This window comes from Phyllostomus hastatus, unplaced genomic scaffold, assembly GCF_019186645.2.
Source record: "Phyllostomus hastatus isolate PE091 unplaced genomic scaffold, TTU_PhHast_1.1 phas_contig_40, whole genome shotgun sequence".
Taxonomy (NCBI): Eukaryota; Metazoa; Chordata; class Mammalia; order Chiroptera; family Phyllostomidae; genus Phyllostomus; species Phyllostomus hastatus.
Genome location: NW_025333872.1, coordinates 93,959,633 through 93,975,463, shown reverse-complemented (window position 1 = coordinate 93,975,463; position 15,831 = coordinate 93,959,633). Strand labels below are relative to the sequence as shown.

The 15,831-nt window shown below is 55.7% G+C and overlaps 1 protein-coding gene across 4 annotated transcripts in view; it reads right to left on the bottom strand.

Moving 5' to 3' along the window:
* Positions 1 to 1,860: 1,860 nt before the first annotated feature.
* The window catches only part of ZDHHC14 (zinc finger DHHC-type palmitoyltransferase 14), a 213,432-nt gene continuing 199,461 nt past the window's right edge, over positions 1,861 to 15,831 (bottom strand). For 3 of the 4 annotated variants that reach the window (XM_045843155.1, XM_045843153.1, XM_045843156.1), the window contains 2 exons: positions 15,651 to 15,753; positions 1,861 to 3,129 (listed from right to left, as the gene is read on the bottom strand). In XM_045843155.1, the coding sequence (XP_045699111.1) occupies positions 2,731 to 3,129; positions 15,651 to 15,753 (502 nt within the window). In that variant the 3' untranslated portion in view covers positions 1,861 to 2,730. The remainder of the gene's footprint in view (positions 3,130 to 15,650; positions 15,754 to 15,831) is intronic. The other variant, XM_045843154.1, reaches the window with a different exon arrangement.

Sequence of the window (15,831 nt, the reverse complement as noted above, 5' to 3'; positions counted from 1 at the left end):
GGCTGGATGGAGCCGCTCAGTGCTGAAACATGTATCGACCAGTTCGTGGGAAGTGCAGACCCCTCCCCAGGCACGTCACTGTCCTGAGGTCACCCCCCACCCCCAAGTGCAAGGAGGGAGCCCCTGGGAGCACAGTTGTTCATTCCGTGACCCTCTGTTCTTGTCCAAGCCAGAGCACAGGGCTGTGGGTATCTCTCTGGTTTGGGGTTTTAAGACGTTAAGTGTCCCAGCAAACGGGCTCATTGAGTGAGTATCTCCCTCTTGGATCCTGAATCTCCTTGATTCGTCTCACTGAACTTCCCCATCCCCTCTTGGATAAACGATGCGGGTACTGGGGACGGGGTGCAGGCTGGGCTGGGGGGTGGATAATCAATATTATGTAAATATTCATCAACGAAAGACAAACGAGTAATGGCTCCTGCTTCTTGGGTTTTTCATAAGGAGGCGGGAAGGGGGGGTTGGTGATCGGACATCAGCAAGCACTGAAGGAGAGAACGCTGGGAGTGGGAAGACCCCAAGGACCGCCGTCTCTGTGCTGCAGGGACAGAAGCTGGGGCTGAACGGGGCCACGCAGACCCAGAGGGAGAGTGGGCTGTCCGCGCCCCGCACTGGGGCTGGCTCGCAGCCTGGCTCTCGGGAGCGGATGGAAGGGGCAGAGAGGGACGGGAAGTGCGGAGGCAGGTGGTGGGGCCGTCGCGTTCTGCTCTCAGGCAGTGCGTGCGCGAGGAGTCCCCGGCATTGACGGCTGGGAGCGGTTGTTAAGGGCAGCGATTGTTAAGGGCAGCGAGGTGCTGTCCTCCTGTTTCTAAATTCCAAGTGTGTACAAGTAGTTAGGAGGTCCAGAAAATGAACAATAGCTACACACAATTTACCTTTCGCATTTTCTATCTGATATACTCTATGGGGCAGAGATGGTTCGGAGATGCTGTGGCCTAGAATTCTGCGGTTATTTCCAGCACGAATTACTTTTTTGACTTGCGGAGAATTGGTTTCATTCCAAATGAGACTAGAAATTGCGCTTTTTTTGGTCCTTTCCTCCTTTTTCTTTTATATAAAAATGGCAGCTCTTTCTCAGATGAAACAGCTTTTTTCTATAAATGCCAATCATCTGGGGCTTCTTGTGTCACTGGTCGATGCACCCTGTCGTCCCTACGGCTGCAGGGGCCGCGGGAGTTTCAGCCCGAGTGGATGTGGCTGTTGCATTTACCATCTGGAGGGAAGCGAGCACGGGGTCTCCACAGTCCCCGCAGCTGCCTCCACGGCGACTTCACTCCCTACGTACACAGCCGGTTCCTTTCCAGATGATACAGGGGCCTGAGGGGAGTGGTAATTTTCTTAATTCCACTCGGGCGAGTGTCTAGGTGAGAATGACGATCTACGTGATCTCAGCCCAGACTCCAGACTGGTTTCTCCTCTCTTCTCCATGCCTTCACCAGGATGGCAGGCCACCCTTCCGAGCACTGGTGCCACGTCAGCCACTGGTGCCACGACAGCCACTGGTGCCACGTCAGCACGAGGCAGGGCAGAGAAGGTGGCCCCGTGGCACACCTTGTCCCCAGGTACCCGCTCCCCCTACACGGCACAGAGGACCTGCCTCAGGCCAATCGGTGCACGTGGAACAAATTCCACTAAAACTGTGTCAAAAAGAGGTGATGAAGGAAATGACACAAATAATGAAAAAAGCAGCTCTCTTATCTAAGAAATCACCCCATCCGTACCCACAGTTCAACGGTCTGAGTTTTGGCGGTTTGGGGACTGCTCCTTGCTAGGGACACTTCAGTGAGAACAGACCCTCTGCAGCCACCCCGATGACCTGGCTGTCGTTTAAGCTGGGAAGGACAACGGCACACAGACCCCAAGTAACAGAGGACGTCACTTTATTGGCTGCCCACAGGAAGTGTGGTCACACAGGAGGCGGAGACTGTGGCGGGTGCGGCACAACACAAGACCTCGGGGGACTTCTAAACAGAAGGTGAACTGATTCTGGGTCCGGTCAGAGCCCCCGCAGCCCTCTGCAGCCCCCACCCAGGGGTGCCGGGGCCAGACGGGCTGGCCCGCGACGGCGCCGCCCGTTAGCCCTGGTTCCTTGCACTGTCTTCCCATTGAACAGCGCGAGAAAACTCACAAAATTAAGAAGAAAGAAAAGAGGAAAGCAGCACGTCCTTTGGAATACCAACACCACTGTAAACAGAACAGCGTGGCATGCAAGTCCACATCTGGTCGCTTTTTTTCCCTTTAGGTATTTTTTTTTAAATTAACAAATGGAATGGCATGTCTATTTCAAATATTAGTAGCATAACATGTAAGTGCAGTATCAGTCTGGCCACCAGTCTCATTCGCCTTCCGTGTGTCTGTCACACGAGCAGCAAGCAGACAGCGTGACATCCAAGCACTGTCCTTTCCCCCAGCCGCTGACGGCAGACGCCCGGGCTCCTCTGTCCCCACGCCCACCTTTCATATCCCAAATGCCTGGCAACAGCCACCCCTCTATTGCCGTTGTTATCAAAGCCGTCAGTTTGGGAAGCAAACGCCAAAACCACCGAGCTGTAAGCACTGGGGTCCTGCCGCCTCTGCTGTCGGAGCGGATCCACGGACCCTCCACCTGGTCCTTGGGACCAGGACCGGGAGTCGTCCCCGCCAGAGTGGCACTGGGTCGTGGGGGGGTGGCTGCGGGCAGCCGCCCTCCACCTGCTCCCGCGGCCTGCAGTCCCCGGCCGCCGGGCTGCGCGGTCACACGGAGCTGAGTTTCACCAGGCCGCGCACCGAGTCTTCATGCAGAGAGTCCTGGCTGGCCAGGCCCAGGACGTGCACGGTGCGGCTGTGCGCCAGGGGGCTGCCGGCCAGCAGCCGGGGCGGCGAGGGTGCTTCCTCCGGGGTCAGGAACTGGTGGCCCACGTGCTCCTCCTTCAGGGGCAGTATGTCTGTGAGCCCGGCCTCGGCGGCCAGGTTGGGCATGGAGGAGGGCGGCGTGGGCTGCCCGAGCGTCAGGCTGGCGCAGGGCGTGCCCAGGCCCGGCTTCCCGGGCAGGTGCAGCTCATCGCTGGTGAGGCTGGGCTCGCTCTGCAGCAGGGGCGTGGCCGCGGCCTGCAAAACGAATTTGGTGCTCTGAATGCACTGGTCTTGGTCGCACTGGAGCGCAGGAGGGAGCCGGCAGAGAGAAGCCCAGACGAGGAGATGGCACCGAGTGGGCGGGGAGAGGGGGGAAGGGGGGCACCGGGGCAGGGAGGGTGGGCAGGATGTGAGAGAGAAAGAAACTCGTTAGTGATGCCTCAGTTAGCCAGGGGCAGAGAGCATGCGCAGCAGCCAGCTTTATTTGCAGACACCCAGCATGCAGCAAAACCCGACACCTGGCGTTCAAGCTCACAGTCCCCCGTGGGCGCCCAGGGGTGAGATGCAGCCTCAGGCCACGGGGCCCCAGCCCGGGTTCACACACAGGATCTTATTGCAAAACAACCCGGCCAATGGATCCGATGGAAACCTACATGATTCTATTAACCGATGTCACCTCGACTGAAACAATCCCGCGGACGGGGCCACGGGCTGCTCCACCACCTTAGCAGGTGGCTGTTTCCTGTTTGCCGAGAACCGTGTTTACTGTGTCGTTACGAGTGCAGGGGCCTGAAGGCCCGAGTTCATCGCAGCGTTACTCCCGATCGCCGGAAGGTGGAAGGAACCCGAGTGCCCACTGACTGATGCGTGAATAAACCACGTGCATTGCTCACGCACAATGGGACGCCCCCGAGCCGTGAGAAGGGGGGGCTTCCTCACACAGGCTATACGACACAGGGGAGCCTCGAGGACGTCACGCCGAGCGAAACAAGCCAAGGACAAATGCCGTACGATGTCACCTCTGTGAGGTCCCTAGAGTAATCAGCGCCACAGAGACGGAAGGTAAAATGCTGATTGCCAGGGCCTACGAGGACCAGTAACCAGAAGTTATTGGCGGCCACATGGGTCCCAGGACGGCTGCGAGTGTGGCCCAGCACAAACTCATAAATTTACTTAAAACATGATGAGATTTTTTTTTTGTGATTACACATCGCAATGTGTTTAAAGTGCGGCCCGAGACAACGCTTCTGCTTCCAGTGCGGCCCCGGGACGCCAAAGGCCTGGACGCCGCCGGGGGGCCCGCGTTCCAGTTCTGCACGAGGAAAAGAGTTCTGGGGATGAACGGTGGTGGCGACTGCATATTAGTGTGAATGACCTTAATGCTGCGCAACTGTGCGCTGAAAAAGAGCTAAAATGATGTTTTACATTATGTACATTTTACCAAGACAGACAGACAGACAGACAGAGCACAGGCCAGAGAAGCTCCTGCGGTGTGATCAGACTGCCCGTAAAAGCCCCAGAATCCCCCACTCAACTGTCTTCCCGTTCAAGACCCACTAATGGAGCGAAGGTGGTGTTTGCTAACCTGCGAAAGAGAATGCCGACCTTTTACCAGATATTCCCTTTTCTTCTAGGAGTTTTAAAGTCACATTCTGTCTCGTGTCACTTCTTTCGCTTTTCTCATCGGCCGAAGGAATGCGGATTCCCGGTCCCTCGGTGAACCCCTCCCTTGAGCTGCGGGCAAGTTCCCGAACAGCTGGAAGAGGCTTCACTCACGATCTCGCACTTGACCCTGTGCAATGACTTGTCAGAGTTTCTCCTGTCGGTGTGGGCGTTAGGTGAACACTCCGGGACTTCACGTTCCAGCGTAAGCCAGCGTCCGCTCCGTGTCTTCAAAAGTTCTTGTAACACCGTGTTTCCCTCTCTACACATGCAGACCCTGAGGTGCAGACGAGACCTTGCAGACGAGACCTTGCAGACGAGACCTTGCAGACGAGGCGAGGGGAGGGATCCGGGTTTGGGGCTGGGACTGCTTGACTGCAAACCTCTTGTCACTGCACACCGGACACACAGCAGGTGCTTGGTGAATGTTGCTTGTCTCCGTACCCCTCCCTCTCTTTCTCTGAGCTCCGGGGTTACTGAGAGCTCCGTGATGGATGCGGGACCCACCGCTGCCCAGAGGCGCCCCCGAGCGGCTCCCTGACCCACCTCCAGGCACGGAAGCTTAACCAGGTTCTGCCAAGTGCAGCCGTCTGGGGAGAGAGCTCCCCCGAGGTCAGGGCGCAGTTCCTTAAGCTTTTACCTCATCTGCTCCGGTCATGTGTCATTCTCAGCCGAATGGGCTTCTTTCTAAATCTACAGGGGCGGGCCACCCCTTCCTTGCTCCCAGGCCTCCGTGAGAAGGTGGAGGAGCCATTCTAAGCAAGGTACAGGTTTTAGGAGTTCACCGACCTTGGTTCCAGCCAAGGTTAAACTCCTAATGGAGTGTTATGAGCAAAGCGAGCCTCAGGGAAGATCCTGGCTTTTCCATGATTGTTTCACGGCAGCCCCGGAGAAGCTGGGGAAAGGGCGGGAAAGGCCGGGGTGGGCGGAGGGTCCTCGGATGCTGTGCAACCACAGGTGAAAGGTGCTCAGAAGGGGCTGTGCGGCCTGAGCCGTCACTCAGTGCAGACATTTCCCCGGTCACCCCCAGATCGTGTTGTCACAGCACTCCCTGCCAAAGGGCGCCTGAGTCTCTTTCTCTGCTCTCGAGGTACCTCAGCTTGGGGAAGGGACCCTTCGCACTGGGGGTCGCCAAGCAGCCCAGCTGTGGGGCCGCAGGCAGCTCTGGCCGGCCCTGGGCTCACTCGCTGTCCCTCCCACCTGGTCTGTCGGCCGGTGGTTCCGCACACTGGCTCAGGCTTGACAGGGCAGAGGCGGGCCGGAGCGGCTTTCCTGACTAAACATCTTCTGAAAGCTAGCCCCAGGGCCTTGGATGGGCTGTGCTTTGCACAGAACGTTCGTGAAAATACCATTTAGTCTTCTCACTGACGGAGCTGCTGGACTGACTGCCTCCGCTTCCTGCAGCCAGGAACAGCTTCCCGGCAGGCCAGCCCCGCTCCGGGGACCCTGGGGCTGAGACACCACCGCGGAGGGCAGGCCCCTTCCTGGGTGACGGAGCCCTGCTCTCAGCCTTTCCTTCTGCGGCCCTTGGTCACCCTAACACCTCCGTCCACACCCCCGACCCTGCTCTCGGAAACGATGAGATTGTAGGTCAGACGGGCTTGTCTCCGGGGGCTCCAAGAAAGCCTTTACTACTTTTTAACCGAAAGCGACTGACCAATTCTGTTTTAGGGACTGGCCCTGCTGTAGGGACCGGCTCTCGAAGGCTCCCAAGGGAACATGTTAGAGGTCAAAGCTGGAGGAGACTGTCAAGGTCAGGAGGGGGCCCACGGCTGAGGGGAGACAGGGGCTGCCCTCCTGTTTCCACCTTCGCCCTCCCTCTCTCTTGGTCGCTTGCCCTTTTCCTTCTCCCTGGTCACTCCGCTCAGGCCCGGCCTGGCCGTAGAGCTCGGGGGCGCCCACCAGAACCTTCTGGAATAAAGGCTGCCAACAGTAGTTGGTTGAGTTCCTTAGAGCCAAAGTTCATTGGGCAAGTCACATGGAATTTGAGGAGCCGGCTGCGACCTGCTGCTGTAACATCCCCGGGGCTGGCGGGACAGGACAGCACGTGCCTGGGGTGGCAGATTTCCCTGGAAGCTCCGAGGCTTCAGTGCGGGGCTGCCTGCTGGCACCACCCCTCCCAACGCCTCCTTCCTGGCACGTGGTTTTGTTTCGTACATTGTTTTCTTTTTCTTAAAGAAGGCTCCAAACTGCATGCCTCAGGCACCTCAGACCTGGGTCCTCTTCTGCACTCTGCTACCCGCGTTCCCGTGGCCAAACAAAGGACTTGTGAACACCAGCCAATCCCAGCTCAGCCACAGGGCCGGGGACCCTGTTGAAACTGCTCTCTGGTTTACCAGGGGCAACACACAAAAATTAAAAATGTGAAAGAAAGAAAGAAATTCAGCCCCAAGCATCTCATTAACAATACCCATCCGTGAGCATAAGTGTCTAAATCCTGCTTGTATTCCCCAACTTTGAAAACAGCTCGCCGAGTTCCACTGATTTCCGCTGAGAAGACCACTCCCACTTGGGCACCCAGGGAGCGGGCTTTCTCCTGCACTGCAGGACCCTGTCCACTCTGCGCTCCCACTGGCTCACGCCTGGCCACCGGGATGGGGCACGAAGGATTCTGTCAGATTCCAACCAATGGGATGTACAATTCTCATAATAAGAACTTTGCACGTTTTGAACAGCTCCTTTTTGGAAGAAACTCAATGACTGGGGGATATTTGGCTTTTGTAAGACGTCAGAGCTCTTCTTCCTCCTGCACACGGCCAGAGCTCCAGGGAGAGCGGGTCGACGAACCTTCACGCTGTAAACCCCGCCGGGGAACTCCAAGGGAGGAGACGGCCAGTATCTCAGGGTTCCCATGGGGATGACCCGTGAGCAGGCGTTCTGACACCTCTCCCTTTCCACCTCTGCTTCTGATTCTTCTCTGCTCATTCCTGTTCATTTTTCTGTTTGGTCGCTTTCTGTCTGGTGCCACCGATTCCCGTCCCTCCTTTCCCTTCCGTCTTTTCCTTTCGTTGGTTTCCCTCCCACCCCTTTCCTCTCTTCTCTTTCTGCTTCTCTTCCTTCCCACCTCTCTCTCCTCTCACCTTGGCCTTTTTACCGCCCCCCCCGCCCCCACCTTCCTGGCTTTTCCGGGGAGGACGCACCTCCTCCCAGCAGGGCAGACCTCAGGGCTCCCGGGTTTCCCTCCCAGCTCCGCAGGGTCACATCCCGGCATGGACACCATGGGGGCGTTTTAATGGCTATAACCAGTTACAAAACCTAAAGAAAAAAAAAACAAGCCCCAAAATACTGGACAATGATGACTCATTACCATGAACAGGAAATGGAGACACTTGTGTTTTCCTTCCAAAAAAATAACCCTTTACAAATCCCTGTTTATCAAAGACAGGGTTGAACCACAGGAGATTGCCACTTTGGGGGTCAAAGTCATCCAAATGCTGAATCCTAACAGAACAGACACCTGACCCCTTGAGAGAGTGTCTATGAAAAGCTCCTTCTGCTGTCTGCATCGACCTAGGGCCAACTGAGCGCAGGGGCCCTGGCCGGGGGCGCCGGAAGCCGCCGTGACAGCTGCTGACGCACTGCCTGCTCGGAGCGCTGGCATTTAACCAGCAAAGACATTTACGCCTTCAGATGTTCGAATGTCACAGGCATTGTTACCGCCTAATGTTACAACTTAAAAACACCCCAGAGATAATTCACTTTTGCTTTTGTAGATTTACAAATAGAATGGCGTCTGTTGGAATTTCATTTCACCCTAGCTGATTTTGTGTCTGAGATGACCCTTGCATACAGATTCAGTGCTAAGCATGGAGTTTTCTAGATGGTCTAAGATGCAAATTAAGAATGAATGAAATTATTTACTGAATTTGCTCCAATTCTGCCAACATAGTAACATTGGGCATTGTTCACTTCTGCCCACCTCTGACGCTGTGTTCTGGGGTCTCATGAATGCTCACGTACAGCTATAAAAACCCTGCAAATGTCTAAAATTTACCTAAAGTGCAGGTTGGGAGGAGAGCTTCCTTTTTATTCTTCTATTCAACATTATCATTTAGAGTTGCTTAAGTTATTTTTTTCTATAATATTTGATTTTTTCAGATTATGCACGGAGAGTTCTTCCGATATACTAGTTTCACAAATCATGCAACCACTGGGTTCAGTCCTGTTTTGATATTAAATTAAGGGGGGTTTAAAAATTAGGTTAAGGGAAGATAGGAAATCATCTTCTAAAAAAGAGGAAAAAGAAGAAAAAAGAAATTCCAAGAACTAGGTGCTATCTTTGTGCATCGCACGTGATCCCCAAGGAGCTTTGGAGCTACAAGCGCCAGATCTCAGCAGGAACCGTGAGCCCCATTGCACGAATACACTTAAATTATCAGACAATCAGATGCGTCCCACGGAAAACGGGCCCACAAGTGGTGTTGGGACGGCACACCCACGCACGGGGCTTCAGCGTTCGGTCAGGACACAAGCTCCCCACGGGGAAAAGAGGAGTAATGGGGATGTGATCCTCAGGGGGCATGGAGGTTTATCTGGCGCTGAATTCCACGTGGCGCCCCAGAGTTTCACAGGTGTTCGGAGGACGAAGGCCACGCTGGGGTGACAGGCACCACTTCCAGGCTTGCGTGTCACTCCGTGACTTCTGTAACGCTGTGCTCTTTGGGGTCGAGGAGTAGAGGACAGGCCACTGGGGCACGAGGTCACTGTCCCTGCCCCCAGAGAATGTGAGGTGGGAAGCGAACAGTGAGCTTTCCTGGATGTGACACAGTAAATAATACCTTCGTGGGCACTGGGAGGCCAGGGCTGGCTATCTACCTAGGCTTTCCGTTCTGCGATATCATTGTGTCTTATCGAACACCTAAAGCCTTTTCCTCTCATTTCTAAAATAGCACGCATTTCCCCAGAAACACTCTTCCTATCACTCAGGAATGATCTAGACTTTGGTCTTAACATAAAATAATTTCATTTCCTTCCTCTGCAAACGAACATGCCGAGTCTGGTGCTAAATCTACACGTCTCCAAATGTTCCTCCTTCACCGAAAGCTCCGGCCACAGAAATCGTGTCCCAAGGTCAATGCCGTACTTGCTGTTGGCGGAGTGGGTAACGACCGTGTGTGTCTGGGCGTGTGGCAACACTGGCCACAACCTGTCCCCGAATCACAGACACAGGCTCTGCTCCAAGGGAGGACGCATGCCTGACAGTGGACCAGTGCCCGCTCTGCACACAGGGGGCACACAGAACTGCCCCACGCAAGGGAGGCACACGGCTCCCAACAGTGCACAACCCAACGCTACGCCGCGGCCCCTGGGAGAAGGGAGACTCCGAGGCGAGCCCGCAGTCGGCCGGCCCTTCCCCGGAGGAGGCTTTGCCCATCAGGACATAGGCCAGCGGCTTCTGACCTTTTTCCTCTCCAGGCACACACACCAATCACCGAAATTCTGCAGCGCCCCAGCATACATATTGCATTTTTTGCCGGTTTGACAAAAACAGTAACTGTAATTTTGATTCATTCACACTGGATGGCTATGGTGTTGGCTGTTGTCATTTTTTAATGTGACAATCGAAGGGAAAACAGGTCAGCCCCCTTGACTAAACATGTCAGTCCTGTTTTTAAACATTCTGGTAGAACACCCGCGTGCCCCTTGCGGCACACCAGTGTGCCGTGGTGCGCCGGCGTGAACATCGCTGATGGCGGCTGAGGTCCGGGCAGAGCACGGCAGCTCTGCTGAGTGGAGAAGGCAGAGGTCAGAGTGTGAGGAAGCTGCAGCAGCTGGACCACGAGGCAGGGCATTAGAGAAGGGGACGCTGTGCAGAGCGGGGGGCCAGAAGTCCTAGCGGGGGTCCCCCATAAGTCTGCAGCCAAAGGCTACGGTGCACATGTGCAGGACGAGCCCCCCTCCCTGCAAGGACTGACAAGGCAGCAGCTGCAATGGGGCTGAGAGAGGAACAGAGATGCTAGAGGTTGCAAACTTAGTTCTGGGGCACACTGACCTCTTTAACACCGTGTGGACATCCCTGACGTCCAGTGAGGGCCTTAGGAAAGCTGTGCCTTAGGAGCAAGAATCATGCCCTAAAGTGAGACCCGTGGAAGTTCAAGGGGATTAGCCAGTAACTGAACTGCCTGCTAAAACAGGAGTCAACAGTCTTCAGAAGAAGATGACAAAATCTAGAGTCTCTACAACATATTGTTTAGAACATGCAGTATTCAACACAACGTCAACAGGCATTCAAGGAAACAGGACCATGTGCTCCAGAGTCAAGGAAATAAGTGGTCAGCAGACACCACCCCCAAGGCGGCCCAACTAGACTCAGCGGGCAAAGCCTTTAGGCAATATTGTAATTATGTTCAAACAATTAGAGAAAAATATGGCCCCTTGAATAAATGGAAAGAAAATCTCAGCAGACAAATACAACTCGGCAGAGAAACAAGGAGAACCAAATGAAAGTTCTAGAATAAAGAAGTATAATGCCCAAATGAAAAATTTTCCAGGGGAGCTGAGTGGGAGATCGGAGATGGCAGAATAAAGAATCACTGAACGTGGGGAGAGAACCAAAGAAATAATCCAGTTTGAAAACCTAAGAGATTGAAGGAAAACTAGGAGTTTGAAGGAAAATGCACAGAACCTCAAGGAGCTATCTCCTGGAGTAACATCAGAGGTTCTAACTTGTGAGAAACTGCAGTCCCAGGAAGAGAGAAAATGAGATAAAGCAGGGAAAATACTGAAGACATAATGGATAGAAGTGTCTTAGTTTGATGAAAATTGGTAACTTTCAGACCAAGAAGCTGCATGAACTCTGATCAGTTCGAGTGCAGAGCAGAGCTCACCCTCGGGCCAGGTGAGTAAACCGCTTGGACACTGGTACGGTTCCGAAACCCGGACAAAGCTTTAGCACTCAGGCTCGACTAGTCCAAGGGGCTGCCAAGTAGCTTGGGCTTCGGAGAGCAAATAGAGAGAAAAGGAGTTAGTTTGTTGCTGATCAACACTGTTATCTGTCACAGAGCAGAGACCGCAGATGCTTCACAGACATTTGTCTGGTCAAGTTGCAGGTTCAATCATGAACGGGTCACACGTTCAGTTCCACAGCCGGGTTTTGTGAGTGACCACGGCGAAGTCACGGTCCTTCTGCACGGAAGGCCCACGTGGTGGGACTTCTTCAGCCCTGGGCGGGGCCTTCGTGCCACTCCACTCCAGGGGACCCACCCCCCGGGGAGGCTTTTGCTGCGTGGGCAAGAAGAGCATGGTCTCGGCGTGAGACTGCCGAGGGAGAAATCGCAGCTCGGCCACATAGCAGTCAGTCCGTCTCTCCCCGCCCCCCTCCCATTCAACCACCATCGGCTGAAACCACTTAGGGACCTTTCTAGATAATGAGGATACCGTGCTGAATGAAAAACGTTAAAGCATTCAATTATTATTATTATTGTTATTAAAGGCTGAAATGCTTTTAATAGCGAAACCTTTCATTCACAATGGAAATTCATATGTCCCTGAAATTTGGCTTAAACTCCCTTTGAGATACAAATGACTGATAACAGATACTTTCCTGAGAGCAGGTTTGACAGGGGAGAGAGGGTGAGGATCACGGTTGCGAGGATTGAAAGCGAGCAGGAGAAGCGTCACGGCACACAGCCAGTGTGCACGGCTACCGCACAGTACCGGGCAGGGCTACGAGCACAGACTGCGAGTCAGGCTCTCTGAGCCTCAGTTGTATTAATCTGTGAAATGGGGGCAGTATCAGTAGCAGCCGCATGGGCCTGTGAGGGTCGGCGTAAGTTACCTCCGTGGCATGTCGCGTGCTGGCAAGGGACGGGATACAGTCAAGACTGCGCAGGGGGAGCAGGAATGAGCCCAAAGAGGGGCGGAGCCAGGTCAAGCTTCAGCTCTGCTTCGCGCCAGCCCTGCCTCCACGCCCACCCGCCAGCCTGGTACTCACACGAACCACCGAAGCCCATGGAGAACTGCTGGCACTACAAGAGGCACACGCTCCTGGTGCCTGCATGGCCTACACATGCACAGTGACGCCAGCCTGTTGACCAGACCGGGCGGCCGGAGGCCCCGGAGGACAGCAGAGCCCGCCAGACAGGGTCTGCATGGGAAGCGGCCCTCAAGGCCAGCACGTGGCCCTCCCATCAATGCTGCATCCTCTGCCCACTGCCCTGGGGGTACAGACTCCCCCAGCCGGAACATCTCCGGGGGAGGGGCTTCTGTCCCCCACAAGCTCTGGGTGAAGGACATTTCCCTGTTGGACGGAGCAGGATGGATCTGCCTCCCCCAACTCTCCAGTTCTGGTTCTGAACTGTGGGGCCACACAGAACACGGCTCATCTTTCACCCCACGACTGTCTAACGTGTGGGGGCACCCCCAGCTGCGGGCGAGAGCCCGGGGACCAGAGAACTGTCTCCCAGCTGCCCACGGAGTGGAACGGGGGCTTCTTGGAACAGAGGCGGCGGCAGCGGCGGGGCGGGGGAGAGGGTGCGAGGGGCCCTGCCCGCTCACTCCTGAACTTGCCTGCCGGCGGCGCGCTGGCTTTACCGTCGCCAACGATCTCTACGTAATCAACCTGCAAACCATCTCGAAAATGTGACACGATTTTCATGAGTGCGAAATTGAATAATGAATGAAGTCGACATACTCATGTGTCTTGTAGGCATGAAACGCTTACTAATGTTGATTTTATAGTTTTCTTTCTGTGTTTTAGAACTTGTTTTTTTTTAAGGTCTTAAAATTTTTCACTTCCCAGAAAAGCTCACAGGCACCTTGCCGGCAGTGGTTAATGGGTAAAATGGCCATGACCTCTGGCGTCTGGGGACATGGACTAATTTGACCCTACCAAGGCCATCACTTCGTGACGCTACGCTACATTGTCCCTGCACTAGAGAGAAGTCCTTGACCCTAGTTCCTAGTTCCACACTTAGGACAGATACTTCTGCAGACAGAACAAAATCGGAGGAAGGAAGGAATAGAGAAGGAAGACAGGAACAAATGAATATTTGCTAGGAATCTTCCTGGAGCAAACCCTAGTAAGGGAAACTTTCACATTCATTCAAATGTACATTTAATAAGCACCTACTATGCGCCAGGACCACTGTTATAGAATGGTAACGGGGGGATGAAACAGACAGGATCTCAGCCAATTCCAACCACCATCCAGGAAGGTGAACATCCTTATCCCTCCCTCCCTCCCTCCCTCCCTCCCTCCCTCCCTCCCTCCCTTTAGGAATTTAAGGCCCTTGGGATTAACTCACTCCTCCAAGGTCAGCCCCAGCGTCAGAGCTGGCAAACGCAAGCCCAGGTGACTGAGGCCACGTCCCACTCGCTCTCCTGCAGAGCAGGGTGAGGGCGGTGTTATGGGTGTCATGGGTGAAACTAACACAAATTCATTGGTTTTGGTGAGGACCACAGTCATCGTGGATGGTTCTAGTGAAACCTCACAGTATCTTTCTTCACATCGCTGTGTCCTGTCCCCAGAAGACTGACCTTGAGGGCTGGGGGACTGTCCCCTACAAACCTTGCACCCCTAGTACATAGCTGAGTCCTCAGCACACAGCAGGGACTCGGGAAGAGCTGCTGAGTAAACAGGGGCTTGTCTACAGAGCGAAGCGATCATGGATGGAGGGTCACAGTTCCGGGGAGCCATGACCTTACAGGACTTTTGTCGAGCACCTGCAGGTGCTTGAGAGAGACCTCAGAGCACGAACACACTCGAACTCGCTGCCTGCGCACTTGAAGGACGCAGGGCACGGAGTAGGCGTGGGCCCTGGGGTCCTCAGACTGGGCGTGGACCCCCGAGGTGGTGGCGGTGTGCACGTGGGCAGAGGAGCAGCCTCTCCTGGCTTAACCGAGAGCGGGAGCAGGCAGGCCCACGTCCACTCTCGGCCTGGGATTAAACGAGACACGGATCACCGTGGGCCTCGAACACAGCTGAGGCCCGATACATGTTATCTCCTTTCCTGAGTGCCTGTCTCTTTACTCCCTCTGTCCTGACTTTTCTCCCCGGAAAAACGAGAAGGGCGCCCCCAATGGGCTGTTTGTGCGGGCGAGTGCAGACCGCACAAGGTGTGCCGGGATGTGGAACGGCGCGGCAGGGACTGATGTGTGCATGCTTTCTTTCAACGAAGGCGGAACATTAGCAAAGCAAAGAGCAAAGCAAAGAGCAAAGCAAACACTAACAAAACACCACTCCCAACAAGTAAGCGCAGGGAGTTCTGCTTGGGCCAGGGCGTCGCCTCCCTGCCTGTAAACACGGCCGGGGGTCCCAGGGACTGAGCTGTGGGCACGGCCGGGGGTCCCAGGGACTGAGCTGTGGGCACGGCCGGGGGTCACAGGGACTGAGCGGCGTGTCCGAGCCCCGAGAGGTCGGAGCCTGCCGGCTTTCGCCTTGCAGCTCTGCGCACTCAGCGACCGCGGGCCCAGGAGGCCGTCCCCCCGCAGCCCGCCCTGAGAGGCAAGGTGATCCCGGAGACGCCGTTGTGGGCGGTTCAGGTCTACAGAGAGCACCCAGCACCGCTGGGGGGGCGGGGGCGCACAACTGGGCCCCTTACAGAGCCACGGAGCCTCAGGGAACTCCGTTCCATATACAGAGGGCCGCTGCCTCAGGGGTGAGAAGGTGTGATGGTCAGGGCCAGCCAGGCTGCGATTTCAGGTGCCCACGAGAGCCCCACACCCCCCCGCCCCGAGTCTCCCACCCGCAGGCTGGAAACAAAGCCTGCCTCCCCACAGGGCCACAACCTGGGACCCCCCCAAACCCCCCTTGGAGAGGCTCCAGCCAGCTTCTGCTGGGAGAGAGGAGCACCTTGTCTGGAGTGCAGATTGAGGCAAAGGGGCAGAAGGGGACATGGGGACACTGTCTAGCCTGCCAGCCCTGCCTCGGGCAGTGCATCTCGTCCCCCGGATGACAGGGTGCCCTGGGTAAGGGCACCTTCCGGCAGGAGGCACCACAGGCTGTCTCCGGAAGAGAGTCTGTGTGTCCTTCCTCTCCACAGCCCCTCACACACACTGATTGCTCGGGGGCGGCCACAGCCCTCCCCGCCCTCCCTGTCGCCGGGGTCGGGAAGCGTCCTTGGCGCGCCAGCCCTGTTACGGGGTTAGCGCACAGAGAAGCGAGGGGCAGCCGCTGCGGGGTGGGGGTGGGGGGTGGCCCTGCTGCAGGCAGCTCCTACCATGTCGCTCTGCGACGGCGTGGCCCCGTACGCGGACATCCCGTTGGAGGGCGCGGCCGGCTGCGGGGTGTCGGGCTGGATGTACCCCCTTCGGTCGATGAGGCTGCAAGAGAAAGGGAAACAGCGAAGGAGAAGGAGCGGGAGTAAAGAGCCAAAGACGCCACCAAGGCCGTTTTAACTT